At 39.5% G+C, this 21258-nt stretch overlaps 1 protein-coding gene across 8 annotated transcripts in view; it reads right to left on the bottom strand.

The window, feature by feature from the left end:
- LOC128865301 (rap guanine nucleotide exchange factor 2) overlaps window positions 1-21258 on the bottom strand; it is a 46235-nt gene that overhangs the window by 6304 nt on the left and 18673 nt on the right. For 3 of the 8 annotated variants that reach the window (XM_054105477.1, XM_054105479.1, XM_054105478.1), the window contains exons 2-7: window positions 18498-19184; window positions 11118-11315; window positions 7254-11058; window positions 7034-7177; window positions 1571-1984; window positions 1179-1302 (exon numbers count right to left, since the gene is read on the bottom strand). In XM_054105477.1, the coding sequence (XP_053961452.1) occupies window positions 1220-1302; window positions 1571-1984; window positions 7034-7177; window positions 7254-11058; window positions 11118-11315; window positions 18498-18527 (4674 nt within the window). In that variant the 5' untranslated portion in view covers window positions 18528-19184 and the 3' untranslated portion in view covers window positions 1179-1219. Of the gene's footprint in view, window positions 1-1178; window positions 1303-1570; window positions 2210-7033; window positions 7178-7253; window positions 11059-11117; window positions 11316-18497; window positions 19185-21258 lie in introns of those variants that run through there. The other 5 variants (XM_054105480.1, XM_054105481.1, XM_054105483.1 and 2 more) reach the window with 5 other exon arrangements.

Raw genomic sequence — 21258 nt, 5'->3', positions numbered from 1 at the left:
CTCGAGTGCCTTAAGATTAAAAGGTATCTCTGAACTGAAAAGTGGGGATATGAAAGGACATTTAAAGATCTTGGAAGACTTCCTACATAGTTCCATTCTTCATAGGGATGATATACTATCACCCAAACCAATACTCTTCAGGAACTTCCAAGTTATAATTAATGAACAAACAGACTGGATAACTAACTCTATCACTTTCAAACCTGGCTCCCAGCTATGGTTTACTGATGGGTCCAAATTGGAAAATGGTAGAACAGGGGCAGGAATCAATGGGCCCAAATTCAAAAAATCGATTCCGATGGGATCCTACCCAACAATATTCCAGGCAGAAATACATGCCATTGAAATATGTGTGAGAGAATGCCTTAGCAGGAAAATGAGAGGTACTCACATCTACATACTTTCAGATAGCCAAGCGGCTCTAAAAGCCCTTCTATCAACAACTATCACCTCTAAATTGGTAAATGATTGCCTAAACCTTCTCAACACGTTAGGAAACCTGAACATAGTAATACTATGCTGGATTCGGGGACATGAAGGACATGAGGGAAATGAAATGGCTGATGACCTTGCAAAACAAGGAGCAAATATGCAACTTACTGGTCCTGAGCCTTTCTGTGGACTGACAAAAGGCCACATTAATGAATTCCTTAGGAAATGGGAAGAAAGAAAACTTGCCGCACACTGGCTAAACTGTGCCGGTCAGCGTCAAGCCAAACTATTCCTAAGTCCCAACAAAGGAATATCTGACAAACTTCTCTCACTAAACAGAGTAGATCTGCGTCTTTTAACCGGATACCTTACAGGTCACTGCAGCCTGAGGTACCATCTAAATAATATTGCTCTATCTGAGACCAATGTCTGCCGCTTTTGCGAAATGGACATAGAAAGCTCAGAACATGTGCTTTGTGAATGTCCTGCGTTCGACAGACAGAGACTTCACCACCTTGGTGGTATCGTAGTATCTCCATGCAATCTTTGGAACAACAAACCCAAAATTGTGCTAAAATTTTTAAAAAGCCTAAAACTCTAGGGTTACAAAATAGGCCTATAATAGGTGTAAGAGCCGAAGTTGACAACACACAAGAGCTAAGTTTAATGTAGAGAAGTGGATCTCCACTGCTTTTCCGATGTATTATTATATATAATAATAAAAATAATCACACAGCTGTACTTACTCTAGAATTACACATAATCTCAAACATGTTTTTCAAACACTTTATTGATTCATAGTTGATGGTGGCGACATTGTTGGGCACATCGGGCATTTATTGTTGCCATCAACGAAATTTGGAGCGCCACCTGTAAGACAAGAAGTCAATAAGAAAAAAATGTATAAAAAAAAAATAAAATTTAGTTTTCATGTTTTCTTGAGTAACATTTGAGTTTATTGCCTTGCAAACTGACTTTCCCCACTTGCTTACTAACAACAAAGCAACATTGCCTTGCCACTAACATTCATACTTCTCTAAGTTTATTTCCCTCCCAATCACAATAATTCATAAAAATTTGCTTCCTCCTTTCACTTTGCAACATACGAGCATTTTGCTCCACCCCCCCCTCAACTTACCATGCATATTGGAATGTCGTGTGTGTGCTGTTGGCGGATGCATTAACGGTGCAACCATAGTCTCCCCGCAATGCAAGCGAGCGTACGGCGGCGGCGGCAATGGCCCCGCACCTGTCGCATTCGCGTGATACATATTACTGACGGCGTTATGCGCAGCGCTGCGCAACATATGATACGGTGGCGGTGGTGGGATGGGAGTTGGCGCGGGCGTAGTAGGTGTACTACTACTGCTGCATTGACTACCGCCACTGCTACTACCACTACTGCTGTTGTTAACGCCGCCGCTCAAATTGCGTGCTGCAGTATTGGAAATTTGCTGTAGCAGTCGACAATCGGCAGCGGTGTAAACCGAGCTGCTGGTGTCGTGTTGTTGGGCATATGAACCGTGTCCGCTATCGCTGGATGAAACCGACCCTATTCGATGTTTTGATGATCATTTGTGCGGTGCAGTGGGTGTAATAAGTTGTTATTATTGGTGTGTGGGGAATTTATGTTGATGGCACATCAGCAGCGGCATGGCGTATTGTTGTTGTGGCGTGTGATTTTGTTCATTTTTATTTAACGTATTTATTTATTTTGTTTGTTTGTGTTTGACGGTGTAAAATAATGATGAGACAACAGAAAATTATGTATTGTAAACTAAAAAAAGTTAAAAAATGTTCAAATACCCAACTACATTTGCGTCTCAATTTTTGCAAAACTACAGTGTATGAATGTATGTACGTGGTGGATGTTTGTGTAAGGCGACACGCTGTTATACATATTAAATTAAGTGAGCAGCATCTACATACGTTTCGGGAAGGTGGTGGGGGAAAGCCAAAATAAACGAAAAATAGTAAATGATAAACAAAAAATAGCAAAAATAATCACACACCTATAGTACATACATCAGTGTAGAATTACTCGTATATTTATATGAAGCCATGACATTAATAATGCAAAAGCTTCACAGATTCTTAGTTAACTAAAGTCACTTTTGGCCAAAATGATATTGAATATTTTATTATAATATATTAGTGAGCTAATGTTGAAGAGCAGTTCTCAAGCAAGCACTGTAGATACTCAAATAAATCTATCGACATAATTAAAATGGCGGACTGGTGCGAGTTGGAGATAGACTCCTTCAGCCGTGCCGCGTTTTTGATATTATCGAGTTGAAATTTTACTCAACATAACCATAACCATAAAAAAACTACAAGTGGTACATGTACATTAGGCTGTACCATCTTACAAGAAAAGACAGAAACCTCGATATGTAAAAACAAAAAAAAAATCTAGAAAGGTTACCCGTACATTTGACCATAATTTTTTTTAAATAGTTCTAATGGAATATACGAAAAATTGTCTTCAGAAAAGTGTAATGATTTTTTCGCCAAATTTAAAATTGAATGGTTTCGAGATAAAAAACAAAAAAAAATTTGAAAGTGACCCCTACTTTCGACTTCTACTGGAATATATATTACAAAATACTTTCTGAACAAAATTTTAATGATTTTACCCGAGTTTTAAATTTAATGGTTTCGGGACAAAAAAAATGTAAAAAGGTGACCCCTGCATTCGACCATACAATTTTTTTTTTTGTTTTTAAATACTTGTAATGGAATATACGAAATAGTTTCTGGACCAAATTTTTATGATTTTTGCCGAGTTTTAAATTTAATAGTTTAGAGACAAAAAAAAATGCAAAAAGGTGACCCTTACAAATTTTTTTAAATGCTTCTTTTTGCCGAGTTTTAAATTTAATGGTTTCGGGACAAAAAAAATGTAAAAAGGTGCCCCCTACATTCGACCACAATTTTTTTTTGTTTTTGTTTAAATACTTCTAATGGAATATACGAAATAGTTTCTGGACAAAATTTTAATGATTTTTGCCGAGTTTTAAATTTAATGGTTTCGAGACAAAAAAAAAAAAAGCAAAAACTGATCCTTACAAATTTTTTTTTAATTGCTTCTTTCTGCCGAGTTTACTGTTTTTGAAAAACATAAAAAACTCGTGCCTGATGGAAAGATTTTTTTTTTCAAAAATTTCGATTTTTTTAACCAATTAATTGTCGGGGTTTCTTCTCGAAAATCTGAAAAATATTTCCTGAGGCCGCCATATTATTAATTTTGAAAAAAAAAAAACAACACGCTTCGATCAGGCACAAGATATCTATTTTTTTCCCTTGTTCACTCCTCTCGGGAGCATAGGGCCTCGACAAGACTCAGTTTTGCGTTGGTTTCGTTAATCTGTTTTTGATTTCTGACAGGGTAGGTGATTAGCCTGCCGCTAATTTCTCTTGTCCGATTCATTTCAGATGAATCTCCAAGGACTTGTAATGATCACCGCAAGGGACTTCTGGAGAAACGGGCTCTACACAAATAGCGATAACTTTTAGAATTATAATTTTTTTTTTTTTTTGAAAATTTGCTAAAGTCAAGTCGAAACATGATGTATTAATGCTATGTTTTTTTGTAGAATAAAATATTAAAAACCATAATTTTTTCGGGCCTCTGACTACCCCTAACCCCTTATGGGAATACCAAATATCCGATGACAAACATTTGCACACACAAAAGATAACAGCAACATTTCTCTTGAGCATTTTCTTGACAGGTCCGTACCTGGGAGCCTGGTTTATAAGGTCAAAAAAATACATTTTTTTTGAAGTGAAACTTCTTTAGGCGCGTCGGGGGCCCCAAGGCAGATTGAAAATAGGCGAGTGAAACGGTAAGTTCGGAGCGTTACCGAAATCCGTCAAATGAGCGGGGCCAAGGAGCAGCTGCTCCTTCCCACTCTCGCCTATTCGCTCTCTCTGTCGCTCTCCCGCATCGCAAGCGCTGAACGATGTGAGGGAGGCAACCGTCAATCGACAACCGACAACGGGTATTATAGATAGCCATAGCCCATGCAAATGAGTGCTGTGTGTGAGTATCAGATAAAGCGCCGATTGAATGTGTGTAAGCGGGAAAGCAATAAGAAACTGCTGTGAAGTAAATATATGGTAGGTATGGAGGAGACGAAGCGATACAATGAGTGCGTTTGCCAAACGAGTGACGATAGTTGAAGTAGAAGGTTGTAAAATGACATTTCAACCGTTTCGGTGATCAAAGCAAATTGATTAACGCGCCAAAAGTAGGCAAAAAATACCATTGGAAGTGCAAAGAAATGTCAGCGTCAAGTGCAACACTGCACCCAAGTGTCAAATTTGAAGCTAATAAGGACAAAAATAAATAGTACAAATTTATGTGGAGTGATATAGAAAAAAAAAATGAAAACCTGAATTTAACACGAGAGAGGGGGGAGAGATCTAAACCGGGGCTCCCATGCATGGAACAACCAACTTAGAAGTTTCACTTCTACCGTGCGTGAGTCTGACAGACCCTAGTTTTTTTTCGTTTTAAGCGATTCCTAATATATTTCAGAATATTCTCACGAAGTTACAGAGCCTAATTCTCAATATTTCCGTAGATACAAAGCCAAAGGTAGGCGAGCGTTAGGTAGTTACGCTGTGACCGGACAGCTATAGTACAAACTTTATCTTCTTTTCTCGACTTTTCAGTTTTATGATTTCTTTGAATTGGCGTACATGAATGAAAAAAACTAATGAACCTTTTGAAATGAATCATAGCTTGTTCCCTTCAGTATTAAATTCTCTTCTATTCGAACTAACAAAATAGATAAAAAAAAATTTTTCAAGATTTTTATACCAAGTTGAAGTGTATTTTTTTTTTATAGAAAGCATTTTTTTCTTTAAAACCTCCAAAAAGTTGAAATTTTGGATTTTCTCTCAATTTTCTTAGTTCATCTAGAATAAAAAATTATGATAATTAGAAATCCATTTGAATTTTTTGCTTTAGATAATAATTACGAGCTGTACCTTGTACGCCAATTGGAAACTCCAGCTTTGCAGCGCTCTACTAATTTCTATGTTAAACAATTTTTTCAACTTATTTTAACCAGCACAAACATTTTTTATACTTTTTAAATGTTCATTAAAAGATAGAAAAAACTTTGCAGTGCTAAATTAATTTTTTCCTTAAAAAAAAAAAAAAATCGCAAAGAGATGTAATTTTTAGGCCTCATAAACCAGGCTCCCCCCTTAACGAGTTTCGTTTCTTTGTTCATGTTTAAATGAAGGCAGTGAGTGACCAACACCAGCATGCAATGCAACTATATTAGATCCCCCAAAAAAAAGAAGATATGTATGGATACCCCGCAAATTTTCAGACGGCTGTAGCGCCATATTTCGTAAAGAAGTAGATTTCTTTATAAGGAGGAGATCTGAATTATGCTGAATAAAATTTGGTTAATCTATGTTGCTAGAAATGAGTAAATGCTTGTTTTCTCCAGTTGCCTTTGTAAATTGGTCTAGAAAAATACTCGAATGTGCTTTATTACACATTTTTGATTTTAAATAGGAATTTTTTGGTGAAGAAGCTGAAGGCTGTTTTTTGTTTTTATTTCAAATTTTTGATTTCAAATAGGAATTTTTTGGTGAAGAAGCTGAAGGCTTTTTTTTGTTTTTATTTCACATTTTTGATTTTAAATAAGAATTTTTTGGTGAAGAAGCTGAAGGTTTTTTTTTTTGTTTTTATTTCACATTTTTGATTTTAAATAGGAATTTTTTGGTGAAGAAGCTGAAGGCTTTTTTTTTGTTTTTATTTCACATTTTTGATTTTAAATAGGAATTTTTCGGTGAAGAAGCTGAAGGCTGTTTTTTTGTTTTTATTTCACATTTTTTGATTTTAAATAGGAATTTTTTGGTGAAGAAGCTGAAGGCTTTTTTTTTTTGTTTTTATTTCACATTTTTGATTTTAAATAGGAATTTGTGGGTGAAGAACCTGAAGGTTTTGTTTTTTTTGTTTTTTTTCACATTTTTGATTTTAAATAGGAATTTTTTGGTGAAGAAGCTGAAGACTTTTTTTGTTTTTAAGTTTGTTTGATTCCGGAAATTAAATTTTACTTAAATGTGCGCGCATATATACAGTTTGCCCAGAGCAAATTTGGTATTTCTTTATTTGTTGAAACGTTTTTTTATTTTTTTATATTATTTTTTGGTAGAATCCCTCAAATTCTTAGAAAGTTCCCCAGCGAAGGCATCTTTTCTTTATGTTAAAATTCTACGACCCCAAAATATATTTGTAAACCTTTAATATAAAATTATTTATACCATACAAGCATAACTGTATTATTGTGTTCAAAATTGGCAACTAAGCGCGACCTTCACCAAAAGCCCCTACGCTACCTGCTTACAATTAAAAACCACTGCGCCCAATCAACCATTGCGGACTAGCACTACAATAACGCAATCAACTTAATAGTCTAAGCTACTTCGGATAACTTAAATTCCAACCCACTATTGCCATTTCACTGATTTTGTTAGTAAGCAAGGAAGGAAGTTAATAGCAATAAAATTTTAGTTATGACATTTTCAAAAATTTCCTAGAAACCAAAAATATATGAAAGCAATTTTAGCTTACCGGAAGTCACAGATTTGCGCAATGGCAAGTCACGAAATGTTGTAACGCTACTGCTCTCAACTGACAGATCAACAGATGGTAATGGTGGCGTTGGCGTGTCCGAATGTGAGCGTTCATGTATGGCCCGCGCGGGTACCATATTGCCTGAGTGTAAATGGCCATTTCATTAGTATATAAAGTTCATTGTGAATGCTGAATAAAAGTTCCAACCACCACTTACCTGCCGGCATCGAATTGCTACCGGACGCTAAGCGCCGATGGGAGCATGGGCTTGGCGTGGTCGATGCGCCAGGTACTGCCGTCAAGGGCACGCCAGCCGGTGCCGAGGCGTACGCATGCGCTAGCATATGATGCGGCGTATTAACTAGCAGTGGGGGCGGGGGTGGCGGCATGCCCGAGTGTCGCGCTGTAAACGGCTGATGTGGCCGCACTTTCGTCGGATCGGAAAGTGCGAGTATTTTTTTGACGGCTTGCGGAGAGGCGATGCCAAATTTTGAGTTATTATTGTGCGCCATATTGCGACGATTGTGGTGATCGCTTGTCGACGATGTCGAGCTGGTGGTGGAGAGTGTCGGCGAGGAGGGATGGCGTTTGCGTAGTGACAACGATGAATTCGGTGCCGACGACGAAGACGTGTGCGAATAGATACTCAATTGATCACCGCTGCGCGTCGATGAATTGCCGGTGCCGTCACGTCCCAAACCACTTTCACCACGTGTACTGCTGCTGCTGCCGCCATACGTCTGCGAATTAGAGGATGGTTCGCATTCGAGCGAGAATTTGTGCAATGCATCCTCATCGTTGATGATCTTCAAATTATTCAGGTATGCCTTGACGCGTCGCACCATTTGTGCCTCTTCGAACATTTTCTTAGGGTTGGGTGCAGCTGTTGACTTTTTACGGCGCTTGATTGTCGATTGGCCGGCATTGGCAGCGATGACGGTGCTGTGTGTGCCGCCGGCGTTTTGTGATGTGGACAATTGATTGAGCGAGAAGAGCGCATTCGACGGCGATTGACCTTTGAGTTCGAGTATAGCGAGCAGATCGTAGGGCGAGGAGCACATATGCGTGAGCAGGCGTACCTCCTTGGAGAGCATGCGCAACTTTTCAAAGTTGATGAGACCTTCTACGCGCGTGTCATTGCCCAGATGGATGAAGGTGAGATCCTTCTTTACGATCGGATAGAATGGTATGATGGGATGTTGTGCGAGCAGCTCTGAGGAGACCAGCTGTCGATATTTGGACATATTGCGTGAGGGGTCCATTAGATCCTGCAAGTCGGAGAAGAGCCGTTGATATTTAGAAGGCAATTTTTCCCAAGTAAGGCGCAACCGTGACACAGCTGCATGCCCCAGTCCGGATATAATGGCGAACATGGAATTGAAATTGCGGCACTCCTTGCAATGACGTGCGATTTTTATGAACTGCTTGACGATCTTCATGCGCCGCACGATATTGTGCTCACTGCAAATCTCAGTTACCACCCAAAACATTTCGCGGTTGACAAGCTCGGCGAATTTCGACAACATTGGCACGCCATATTTCGTTTTAAGATTGAACAGATCATCGATATATTCCGTGGACTCGATTTGCCGAAAAATAGCGAAATCCTGCAGCGTCAATTGTATGGCCAATTCATAGGCGTTCAGCTGCAGAAAATGCACACTCGACTCACGCACCAACTCCAGTGCCAATTCATCCGGCACCAGCGTCTCTGTGCTGCCATTTGTTTTCAGATAGTAGCGCGCGGCGAAACCAATTCGCTCGGCGAGATTCTGCAGTTGATCGGGTAGGCGACGCTGTTTCACCATGCCACCTTCGCCTACACTAACTTCGCAGAGCGAGTAATTGGAACTCGGGTCGTGTATGCCAAACTCCTGCAGCGCCAGCATCACAACTTCGTGCGCCGTCGTCTCCTTGTTGATGAGTAAATATTTGCACGATTGATCAGCCTTGAAGACTTTGAGCACATGCTCGGGATAGTCAGGCAGCATAGCGGAGCTGGTGGTGGAAACGGCAGATGGCCGATGCATGGAGGTAGTCAAATAATTGGGCGTGGGAGTGGGTGCTGTAGCGGTGCTGGTCGCAAGAGAGTTAGAATCTTCGTAGAGCAGGGACGAACTTAAATCGGGGTTGGATTGTGATTGGTAGAGACGATTGCCGCCGACGCCACCGCAAGTAGAGGAGGAACTGGATGAGGATGTGGTGAGTTTGCCGGCTTTTTGTGACATAGTCTCTGTGGGTGTGGCAACATCAATGGAGTCATTCAAACCCGCACCACCGATACTTTTATGTTGCAATAAATTCATTTTCGCCAGCGCCTTTTGTAAGCGCCGCTTTGGCGCAAGCGTCATAAAGCCACCACCCTTTGTACCACCACCACCACCACCACCATTCCCATCATTGCAATTTGTGTGCGCATCCTTGCGCGCGGATGCGTTACTGACACTTTGCAGCAGATTCGACATGAAATTGCTGGCCATATTGCCGCTAGATTGTTGTGACATTACTGGCGGTGGCGTCGCTGGTGCACAACAGTCCGTTTGGTCTGTGGGCAACAGCATATCTACCGAGCTAAGACGCAAGATGTGCGATCGACTTGTAGTTGTCATATCATCCAACATGCAGCGTCCATGTAATTTGGCAATGTCGTTGGCGCAAATACGTCGCGGACTGCGTAATGATTTGGTGCCTAGCGAGCCGCCGCTGCTGCCACTGCCACTGCCGACCGGCGTGCCGGCGCCATTGCTGCCACTGCTACCGTTGCCACCCTGCTCGATGGCCAACATCATCTCTTTGAAACCCAAAAGATTGCTTTTCACCGTAATACTCAGATGTGTGCTGCTCATAAGTATTTCCATGGCGCGTTTGCTTGTCACATGCTCGAAAGATTGGCCGTTCACTTCGTGTATTTGATCGCCACGCTTAAGGCCGATGTCTTGTGTCTTCGAGCCGGGCACTACATGCGCTATGTATATGCCACAACCGCCACCGCCCGTCGCCGCTGTAATGCCGCGCATCTCATAGCCGCCGATTATATTGAAATTCAATGGCTCGTCGCGTGATGAACGCGTCAACGTACAACTGCGCATGCGCGCCTTAGCCGCACAAGCTATATGCAGTAAACGCAATTGACTCAACAAACGCGTGTGCTCCAACCCAGCCTCGAACACCTCCAGGAACTCCATCATTTCATGATCAGCCTCAAAATCGGTGAAGTGATTGTTCACCCAAAGCAGCACAACGCGCGTTACACGATCTCTGATCTCTTGCGGTGAAGCGGTGCTGCCCTTTGGCGGCTCCGCGTCACACTCAAACCATGCGAGCAGCTTCTGTGTCACCTCTTGTGGATTCTTGATGAAAATGCGTTGTGTGAGCAAAAAATCTTCCACATATGTCGGATCAGTCATTGAATTCTCCTCCACTAATTGTTGTAGCAAACGTTCTGGAGAGCCGCGTATCACCACGTGCCCACGCTTCATGCCCGCCGCGCTTGCCGCACTAGCATTACTGCCGGCACCGGCGTGCTCATTGCTGCCAATTTGACGCAACTCAGTGACCATAACTATGCGGCCATCCTCGTCTTCGTGCCGCCGCGTGTTCTCCTCGCCCTGATGTTGTATGCGATAGTAATCGGTTTGTGTTATGCAAACAAACTGGCAATCATCACATTTGGTGCGCATTACGCCGCGATGATACAACTTATCCATAGTGGGCAATATGCCAAATGAATCGCCCATTTGCAGCTCTTCCCGTGTGCCGTTCGCGTGTTCGATTTCCACGGCACCATTGATAAGCACCGACCACGAATCGAGTTCCTCGCCATCGGACATCACCACAGTGCCGGCCTTGTCGACCACAGCAAACACCATAACGGCACATAGTGCGCGTCGCACCGCTAGTGTTATGTTGGTGAAAGCCTTCAGGCCTTGTGTGAATTCGAGCAGGATTTCTACATCTTCTTCTGTGCGTTCGGAGGGATCTTTTTCGAGGCAATCACGCACGGCATCGCGCACATTTAAACTCTAGAAAATGGAAGCGGAATTAAAGTAAAAGCAAATTGAGTGGTAATCATTCGACTCACATCCATACTCTCGGCTAAGTCCTCCTCATCGGAGTCCACCACTGACTCCACCAAACCGGAGAGATCAATCTCCTCAGCGTCCATTGATGAACCGTACACGGATGCCATTGTATCGCTGCCGCTGTATGCTGAGCTGGTGTCACTCGAATGTGAGCCGCGATTGCATTTTTGCTGCAATTCCGGTCGGGTGGGTGGATACTGCAAAACAAAAGAAGAAAATAATGAATATTTTAATGATCTTAAGGGATGTTCGTTAATAGACTTTTTATTATGTATTTTGTAAGGGGCGTATCTACGCGGGTTGCTATTTATATTTCTGGGCCAAAAATGGAAAAATTAGATGATGATCAATAAACTTTTGCAGCGCAAGGTGTTCAAGCATAATCTTATAGATGCTCGTCATACTAATGCCCATGACCATCTTGATCAATCATTTAGCGCACAGCACCGATATATTCCTTTATACGAGGATCCTCGAGATCGGTCTGACGTAGGTGGTCACCCTCGCTTGCTAAAACGGCTGTTTCTGTTAGGAAATTCGAAAGGATTTGCGTCAAGCGCATAAGAGGTTATTCGCGGAAATATAATCTGCGGGTTTATCGATCAAAACGAAAACGGCCAACCGTTTAACGGAAGATATAGTATAGTTCGCCACGGTATGCTATTCATCTGACTGTCCTGGGAACATGGAGAGTTGTTGTTGTGGTAGCAGTTCATTAAGCCCTTCACCGATTATCATCGTCTATCTAATCTAACGGTAGGAAAATGCTCTTTCGACAGGTCGAGTCCAGAGCGAGAGAGTTGTTAGATGAAGAGGTTTAAGAGGGCATTTGAATAGGTGCTTAGTATCGGTGCGAGGTACCTTCACATGCCGGAATATATTGAGTATGACGGGGTCGATTCTAGATAAGTAGGAGTTTAACCTGCTACATTATCCATAACGTGAATGAGTTAAAGTTAAGCGAGTATTACGAGCCAGCTGAAGCTCTTCGTTTGCGATGGGTGGTGGCTGGACCTCGCTGACGGCATTTTCGGGTGGGAGTTTAGGCATTTGGTAAGGGATTTGTGATGAATGTCGGTAAATGCCTGTCTGTAAACTGTCCGATTCAGCAGTTGTAACCGTGGTTGATGCAAGATCTCATCATTGTAGTCGAACAAGTGCCTGCAGGGGTAATTCCTGCGGGAGCACCACAGCACGCATTGCTTGCTGAGCATCTTACTGTACTCCTTAATCGGGAGCACGGAGACTTCTTTGTGTATTTGATGCAGGGGAGACATCAGTACACATCCCGTGGCTGATGTTAGTATTTAGACAGGTCTGAAACGTTGTCCACTGTGAATCACTTCTGCCAGTCGATCAGACGGGCGCAGTGTAATTTAGACCCGTCCGACCAATTGCTTTAAATGTCGGCAGCAACATAAAATTTCCCCATAGATGTACGTGGAATGCTGCTGGAGTGACAGTCCTTGGCCGGATGTAAATGCGGTTAGGTTTGGCAAGATAGAGCCGACTGTCGTGGGAATGAACATCTCTTTGCCTTTACACCAAGTGCTGCCGAACCTGCTAGAACCTCGTGGCGGTTTTGAACCTTAATAGCAATTGCGGTTGTAGGCATCGCGAAAGCGAGCAAACACTCGAAGGTAACGCCCGGGATTTTGGGGTTGTTTGCAGTCGATATTGGTTTCCAACCGATTTTCACCTTTAACTGCAGTTTGACCTGCTTCATCCAGGAGGTAAAAAGGGTCGCCGTGGATTCTGGAGATTCCTCGCAGTGAAAAAGCGAGAAAGGCTGGCGAGATAAGTGTTTACTTTTAAGCACAAGCCATCAATGCTATTGTCGGACGCCATTATCGTACAATCGTCTGCATAGGAGATCAATCAAAAACTCCCTTTGGTGGTTGGGGGGAACTTTGAGATGTAGAAGTTGAAAAACTACCCTGCGGCACTCCTTGCTTTAATCTGTTATTTTTCTTCTTGATGTTGTTCCATTAATGGAGGGACCTACAGTTTCAAGTCGACTTCGAACGGCAGATATTTTTTTATGAGGAGCTTTTTCAGGCAGAAATAAACTCGGGCGACCGCTATTAGAAACAAACTTTTCCTTAACTTTTGGTGTTTCATGGAGTATCGAACCTACGTCATCCGACCATCCAACCATTCGGCTACGGCGGCCAGTTATGGAACAAAACGCACACCACAAATTGGAGGAGGAGCTCGGCCAAACTCCCAAAAATGGTGTAAGCGCCAATCATATACATATATATATACTCGTATATTGTTGTTGTTGTAGCAATTACAACAGTTTAAGGTAGTGATGGGCAAACTCAGCACATTTGCACTGTGCAGCAGCGTGTGCTTCTGCGTGCGTAAAAGTGCTAGGTGAAGGGGGATAGCAAAGCACAGGGAAGAAACAGAAAAATTGAGCGAGTTGTGTCTGTGTTTGCATCCTGAATGAGAGAGCAATTATTCATGAATTCTTACCAGGGATTACAACTTTTAACTTCATATCAACAAATTTCTAAAAAATAGGTTGTTTTAGTAGATTTTTCTTCAATAACTAAATTTAATATACATATTACACTTTCTATTATAATAATGAATTAAGATAATAAACAACAATCGACTTGCAATAAAACATTTCAAAAGTTCGCGTAATACTGTTTTTTATATTAATTGCTTGATGTAAAGACGATTAAGGCCTCTGAAAATATTTCATTTGAGACTAAATTAAAATCTTACATATTGGAAAGCAATGACAGTTAAATCTTCAATAATATTGATCACTGCATATACTGACGAATCTGTAAATTATGCACACTTATCTTATGATTACTTAAATGGTTTTTGAGATCGGATATATTTTTTTAAATTGATGTTTTTTATATTGAGCTAAGAAATCCAGAAAATCAAATGTTTTAGCAAATTACTTTATGAAACTGCAAACTCTCTTCAGCTACCGCAGTTTGTCAAATGTTTCAAAATTTTTAGCTACTGAATGATACCATTTTTTCTTTTATTTTTCATAAAAAGTGGACGTGATTGACAACTAATTTCGCCCATAATAATCCCATACTCTCTGATATGTACAACTGCAAATAAAAATAAACAACCAAGAGTATATACTTATGTATATAAATCATGAATAATAAAATCAAAAATGCCCAAAATTGATTCCCACATTTAACAACTGCGGCAACTCTTACTCATAAGTTTTGACATTTCATAAATAAAATCAGTTTTTTCGTGATTTCTTCATTTTTCGACGATATTTTTTGAGACCGTAAGTTACATATTATTGTCGCATAAAAAACCATTAATATTAAGTGTATTTGTATGGTGTGGATGCAGTGAAAGTGCTGAAAATTCTATTTAAAAATTTGAAACGGCGAACGTCAAAACAAAGTTCACAGTGTTCAACTGCCGACAAAAACATACATTTATTTCTAATGTGTAATATATTACTCTGTTTTAATTTTTAATTTAAATAAACAAAGTTAAATAAAATATTAAATATAAAACATTTGGTTCCGCATGACCTCAAATAAAAGAACATTGTTAAATTTGAATCCGAAGTGGAGTGTAACTTTTTTATGCAAATATGTAGACGGAGAATCACAATGCCTTGTATGTGAAAAACGTGTGGTGTGTAAGGTTTTTAACATAAAGAGACATTATGAGCTGCAAGGAGTGAATATGATGAATATGTAGGAGAAGAAAAGAAAAGTATATAAATTAAACTACTCGGTCGTGGTGGTTTATAAAAAAAGTTGTTACGGACGAGACAGGTCTTTATTGGTTGATAATCTCTTTATAACTGAATTTAAAAATATTTTAATTCTAATACTAAGACTAAAAGCTAAGCCCGTGTGCTTACAACGTGACCAGTACTTTGCTGAGTAGGCGTTTCCCACGGGAACGCCAATCGCTGCTCTGGTATTTCCTCAAAAGCGTTGCGCGTGTGGAGTGTTGGGTTACAATGACTTTTTGGTTGAGGTGTGTGAAGTATTGCGTTAGTTTATACAAATCCTTAAGTCTAAACGAAGAGCCCGATTCGATAGCAGTAAGCCATTTGCCAAATTACAGGAGGTCGGAAAAATTCAAATTATTAAAAATTTTTTTAATTTCTTAGGAAAGCGAAGATTACGTTGTAGATGCAAAGCGTGCAACTTATGAAATCGCGTTAAACCTTGTTCGTGAGAATCGTGCATTTTCGGATGGCGAATTGGTGAAGTCTTGTATATTAAAAGCAGTAGGAATTTTGTCCCCTTATCTCGTAGAACTATAAGCAGACGAGTAGATGAAATGGCGGAAATTACAGAATCGCAGTTAGAAGAGCGTATAGAATCATTCAGAGCGATTTCATTGGCAATTGACAAAAGTACAGATATATCCGACATAGCCCAATTATCGATTTTTATCCGAGGAGTTGATGCTCACCTAAATATATGTGAAGAACTTCTGAACATTATTCCAATGAAAGGGACGACTAAAGGTGAAGATTTATTTCAATGTGTTAATGAATGTACTGAACGCATGGGTGTATCATGGCGAAAAGTGGTTTGCGTTGCCACCGATGGTGCGAAATCCATGAGCGGATGCAAACAAATTTCTCTAATAATATTTGTGTACTTTGTCATACTGTGCGCATTGCCATATGCACGTGATTTGAATTGGAGAGCAACCAAGTACTCACCAAGAATACCCACTCTGCTAAGATAATTTCATTAATGCTTTTTGAAAAAATCCTCTATTTTTTTAATGGAAACATGTTTTCCCACCAATGTCAGGTAACTAAATTGTCCTTTTCAACAACATAAAATGTTTAATAAAACATGGCTGGTTGAGATTACTGTTCGCTGTTGTGACCAGAAAAAAAAATGCACTAACATAAAAACATACGATATACATACATACTTATATGTAAACGAAGACAATTTTTTCATTCAGAAAAATATACTCCGATTTGTCAGTACAAATTTTTCTCCGCATAGTTTAGCGACTATGAAACTTTGACATGCGAATGTTCAAACTTCTTGATTAAAAAATTAAAAAAGTAAATAAAATAGAAATTTGCAAAGATGATGTTAATATTCAAAGAAACGTTTCCAATAAAAACAACCAAAAGCATTTTATTATTTAATATGAACGATCTAGCAAATCCCAACACTTCAAAATCCCCTAACATGGAATGAAGCCCCCTTATCTGGTAACTTTGCTATTGGCAAAGCTTCACTCTCTTTTTTACAAACACATATGCGTTGCTTAGAACTGATTAATATACGTACACGCCTATTGCTTACCCTTCTGATGTAAGTTTGTCGCCCCCTCATCTAGCACTTTGCTAGCACGCTCTGCTGCGAGCGTGCCACTCTGCTGCCCGTCCCTAGTTTAAGGGGTTATACGCAGTTATGACTTTCAAAAAAATCGATTTTTTTTATTGCATTTTTGTAATGTACATTTGTTCAAAAGTATACGCACGAAATTTGAAGTAGATCTAAGCAATACTTTCGGAGTTATACCTAAATATGTAGAGATGCCTCGGCACGTTTTAAGGTAGGTATTGAAACTTTAAACGTGTTTTTTTCAAAACGGTATTTTTCAAGTCGGTGTACACGATATCTCGAAAACGGCTTGTTTGATCGGTCAACCGTTTTAACCCAATCTTTAAAGATACATTTTCTAGTAATTAATCGTTCCTTTTGTAAATCTGATACTTATTTTCCATATTATAATCAATTTACGGCCAAATTTTAACGTAAAAATCGAAATCATTTCTTTTAAAAGCTGCCATTTTGTGAAAATTCACTATTTTGATTAGCGGAACGATTAATTACTAGATAATCTAATATATTAACAAAATTTGTTTGGTTTTTTGATTTCAGATAATCCAATCCTGAGTTACGATGTACACCGTAAATCGTCTTTTTTTAAAGGAGGTTCCAGAAATCGCCTGCAGCGCGCTCTATAATCAACATTTTCATAAATACAAAATTTTGTTACGTTCTTGAAGAATGCTTTTATAACCGCCAAAAATTTTCAAATTAAAATATTCTGAAGTTTCTTCAGGATAAATCCTTGACAACCCGTATTTTATTTGCTTCATAACTGCGTATAACCCCTTAATAGTTTGATTTATAGTCCTCTGTTCCGGCCTGCCTAGTGCGCTGAACCTCACGCCTTGTTGCTCTGGTGCCACCATCGGGTTCAGAATCACCTGCATTTGTTTATTTATTATTAAAAATATTTAACTGGTGCTTGAAAAAAAATAAATAAATCGAACTTATCAAGTCGAAAAATGCTGTTAAATTTTTCAACTGCCTGTTTCTTGGAAGCTCACGTGAACAGGAATCGAGAGAATGGCACTTAAGGGGGGGCAGCTCCTCGAGCATTTTTAAATTTTCAATTTTTTTTGCTTAAAAAATCATTTACAATCTAAAGAACATCTTTTCAATGTTTTAAGCTTAATAAAAATGTCTAAAAAGTCGCTATAATGTCAGTGTAGGGATGAGCGTCTAACGAAAGATGAATAAGAACGTTTTTACGTGTTTTTCCGCGCTGTCGAATATAACTCAAAAAGTAACGAAGATATCTAATTTAAAATTTCACAGGGATATTCTTTAACATATTGGCCTTTGCATGGGCCACAAATTTTTTATTAATTATCACAAAAATATTGCTTAGATAAATTTTATATATAAAATAAAGTCAACTTTTTGTGTGTGTTCGCTAACCGGCCGTGTCTTTGCACCGAATTAAACCAAACTTACACACATTGTTAAGTATGTATTGAAGATGGTTTACGTATAGTTTGGATGCCTATTGGTGGATAGGGCTCGAGATATAGGTCAAAACGTGGACCCGGGTAACCTTCCGATGTGTATGTACAATTTGGGTATCAAATGGAAGCTGTTGGTGAATGCTTTAGTTCAGAGTATTTTTCATGCCGCTCCGTGACTAGGGTCACGAGATAGAGACCAAAACGTGGACCCTAGAATGTGTTTGTACAATATGGATATCAAATTGCCGCTTTAATGCGGGGTAATTTTCATACCTATTGATGACTAGGGTCTCGAAATATATGCCAAAACGTGGACCCGCCGTGTTTTTGCCCAGCGAAGCGGGCCGGGTTTGCTAGTTTTTTTATAAAAAAGTGTATATTTTTTTTCGTTTTCACTCAAAATTTAAATTTTTTTTCGTTAAAAATAGGCGAATGCAAAGTGGAATCGCTTATTTTAATGAAAAATTTGTGTCTAGTTGATTTCAGTTGATTACAAGAGGCTGTACATTCCACGTTTACGCAGCTTTAGCGCCGCCATTTTTTGTGTGTTTGTTTTGTGCAGCCCCCCTTAAGAACTAAAAAACGCACGCTGTGTACTCACATGATGTCTGATATGATGATATGGATCCATTAGTTGCCAACAAATATCACTGCACCTGCTAATGTGGTCTCGCCACCAACCAGTCCAAATATGTACTCTCTTTTCTAAAACTAAGTTCGATTTCTAATGCAGTTCAATATAATCTAAATGATTTGACGAGGAGCCTTTTTATTGATGAGCTCGACGGCGTTGATAACGCGAATACATTAAAAATGTGTTTGATATGTACTTTTCCGTCTTACACCTTCGCGTTCGTTAGTTTAGCTGGAAGTTGAATTTTGTCGAAAATTTTTGCACAATGCCTTGTCTGACACGAACTTCTCACGCTTAATTATGTGTATGTATGTTTGTACATACTTTTGTATATGTATATAATCACTTTCTGTGCGAAGCTCAACTGGAGATGACGTCGATTATCTTTTACCGTTCTTGCAATTCGCATGTTCGTCTGTATGCAGTTAGGTTTTTATGCTGCTGCTACTGCTACTGCTGCTGTTGTTGTTGCTATTACGGTCTTCATTCTGGTGATTTTACTTTCCACTTATGACTTTTCTATAGTAACTGTAGTGGTTGTAGTTGTTGCCGTTGTTGTTACTGTTACTGTTAGTTCATGATGTTCACTAATTGGTTTGGCGGCATTCAGCAGTCTCAGCCATCAGCCATCAACCTAACCGTTGACTTGAAGCTCTGCAAAAACACGAATTAAATTACTTTCAATTAGTACAGACACATACATATAGACAAACATACATACATACATATGTGCGATATTCACATTAATGTGGTAAATAAATAAATAATAATATGATTATTGTATAATAAACTTATTTAGGCGCATGATACAGACAGCACCGACAAATTGCACTGCTGCTGATGGTCTCGGACCATTACAATGCCCGATGACGGTCGCGCATAGTGAGCAGCATCACTTCACTGCTTCAATAAACTCACATATGCATGCACATTGTCTGCCCACTTGTAGCAGCATCAACATCAACATCAGCAGCAGCAGCAGCAGGACCATCAACACCACAGCCACCCACCACCAACAAGTGCAAAAGCGTATATGTGCGCAGTGCGCGTTTGAGTGGGGCGTTTGCATTCTTGCATTATATTGTGTGACGGCAAGCATATCTCCACACACACACATACGCACGCGCACGGGCATAAGCACATATACACATAGCCACGCATATTTGTTAGGCCCTATTTGCTTATTTGTCCGGTACCACTTGATTGCCCGCTTCACTTCACCCACTACACCCCAGCACAACCAGCAACAGCCCCGTCTATATTGCTTTTCATTTTTCACCGTTTTATCATAAAAGCAACATTCTTGTAATACCAATAGCACAAAAAAGAAAGAAAAAAACAAAAACCCAAAGAAGAAGACACACACACACACACACACTCACATACCATTTATAGCGCTGTGTGTATGAGACGCAGTTGACTGGAGCATAAGATCACAGGAAGCGCAGCGCCAAGTGTGTATTGTTGTCGGTCAGTGACAATCAGGGCATAGCGAAATAGTGGCCCATAACAACTTTGGTACTTGCAGGCTTTAAAAAACATTTCAGAGACCTTTGAATTGAATAATAAATGACAACTAATACTCGTATGGTGGAAAGTGGTGGTGATGGTTCGGCATACAAATGAATGATATGAACAATTAGCAAATCGGAGTGAAATAAGATTACGAGGGTAAACTTTTAAAAATACAGCCTGATACTGTATTCTGAAAACAAACAAACCAATAATGTCGACCCCTTGATACGAAAAAAAAACATTGTTTCCACTTTTTAAACTTTTTACTTATTAATTTTTTTTTTACACATTCAAAATATAAAATAAACAAGTTAAATATGCTCACTTAATCGTATTTGTAGAACTATTGTGAAAAACAGTGAAGGTGGCGTAATATTAATCATCAAGTTTGATCTTGAAAAACTTTTTACTATATAAAAAAAAAATTTTAGTGAGGGAAATCTTTATTTTGACGTTTACGCGCTTCATTGCTCGGCTGCAGTCTAGTTCACAAGTGTCAAATATGATTGACGTGCGACGGCATTTGTAAAAATTCTAAATCTTCTCATAGGGGGATTAACTTTGCGTCACCATATTGTGCTATACTACAAAAAAAATACATTATAAAAAAATAAATGCATTATCTGTAGTCGTTGTTGTAACAGCATAAACATGCCCCACACATCCATGTACGGAAAATGCTGCTGGAGTGACAGTCCTTGACTGGATATAACTTCGGGTCGTATCGAATGTCTACAGTATTTCATTGTCGCGGAAAATCCCTCTGAAAAAGCTGTATAGAAAGCATTAACTTCTTTGGAGTAATTTACGATTTAGAAACGAATTCCACATATTTCATATCTTTTTGGTGTCTGAAAATAATATTTGATAATTAAATAAAACAAATTAAAATATAGTAAAATAAATACTCATTCCACTGCTGCTGAAATTGAGCACATCCATAACGAGGGTTAAAGTCTTTTGCGGAAAAGTGGCCCGAACACACAAACGATACTCTGGGGAATGCATCTGCAGTTGCCATGCACGCGGCCATCCACTTTTCTCGCATTTGTGTTGCGTTTGCATCGTGAATTTTTGCAATCTCTAAATCTTAGTCAGCGCATCTTACTAAATAAATGATAAAAGTGAATGCATTCTTTACGTGCATGAAACAATGCAATATTTCACTTACCTTCGGGTCGAGGAAGCTAGCACCGCCACAACGTCAAAATCA

This window comes from Anastrepha ludens, chromosome 5, assembly GCF_028408465.1.
Source record: "Anastrepha ludens isolate Willacy chromosome 5, idAnaLude1.1, whole genome shotgun sequence".
Lineage (NCBI taxonomy): Eukaryota > Metazoa > Arthropoda > Insecta > Diptera > Tephritidae > Anastrepha > Anastrepha ludens.
This window is presented reverse-complemented; position numbering and strand designations above follow the sequence as displayed.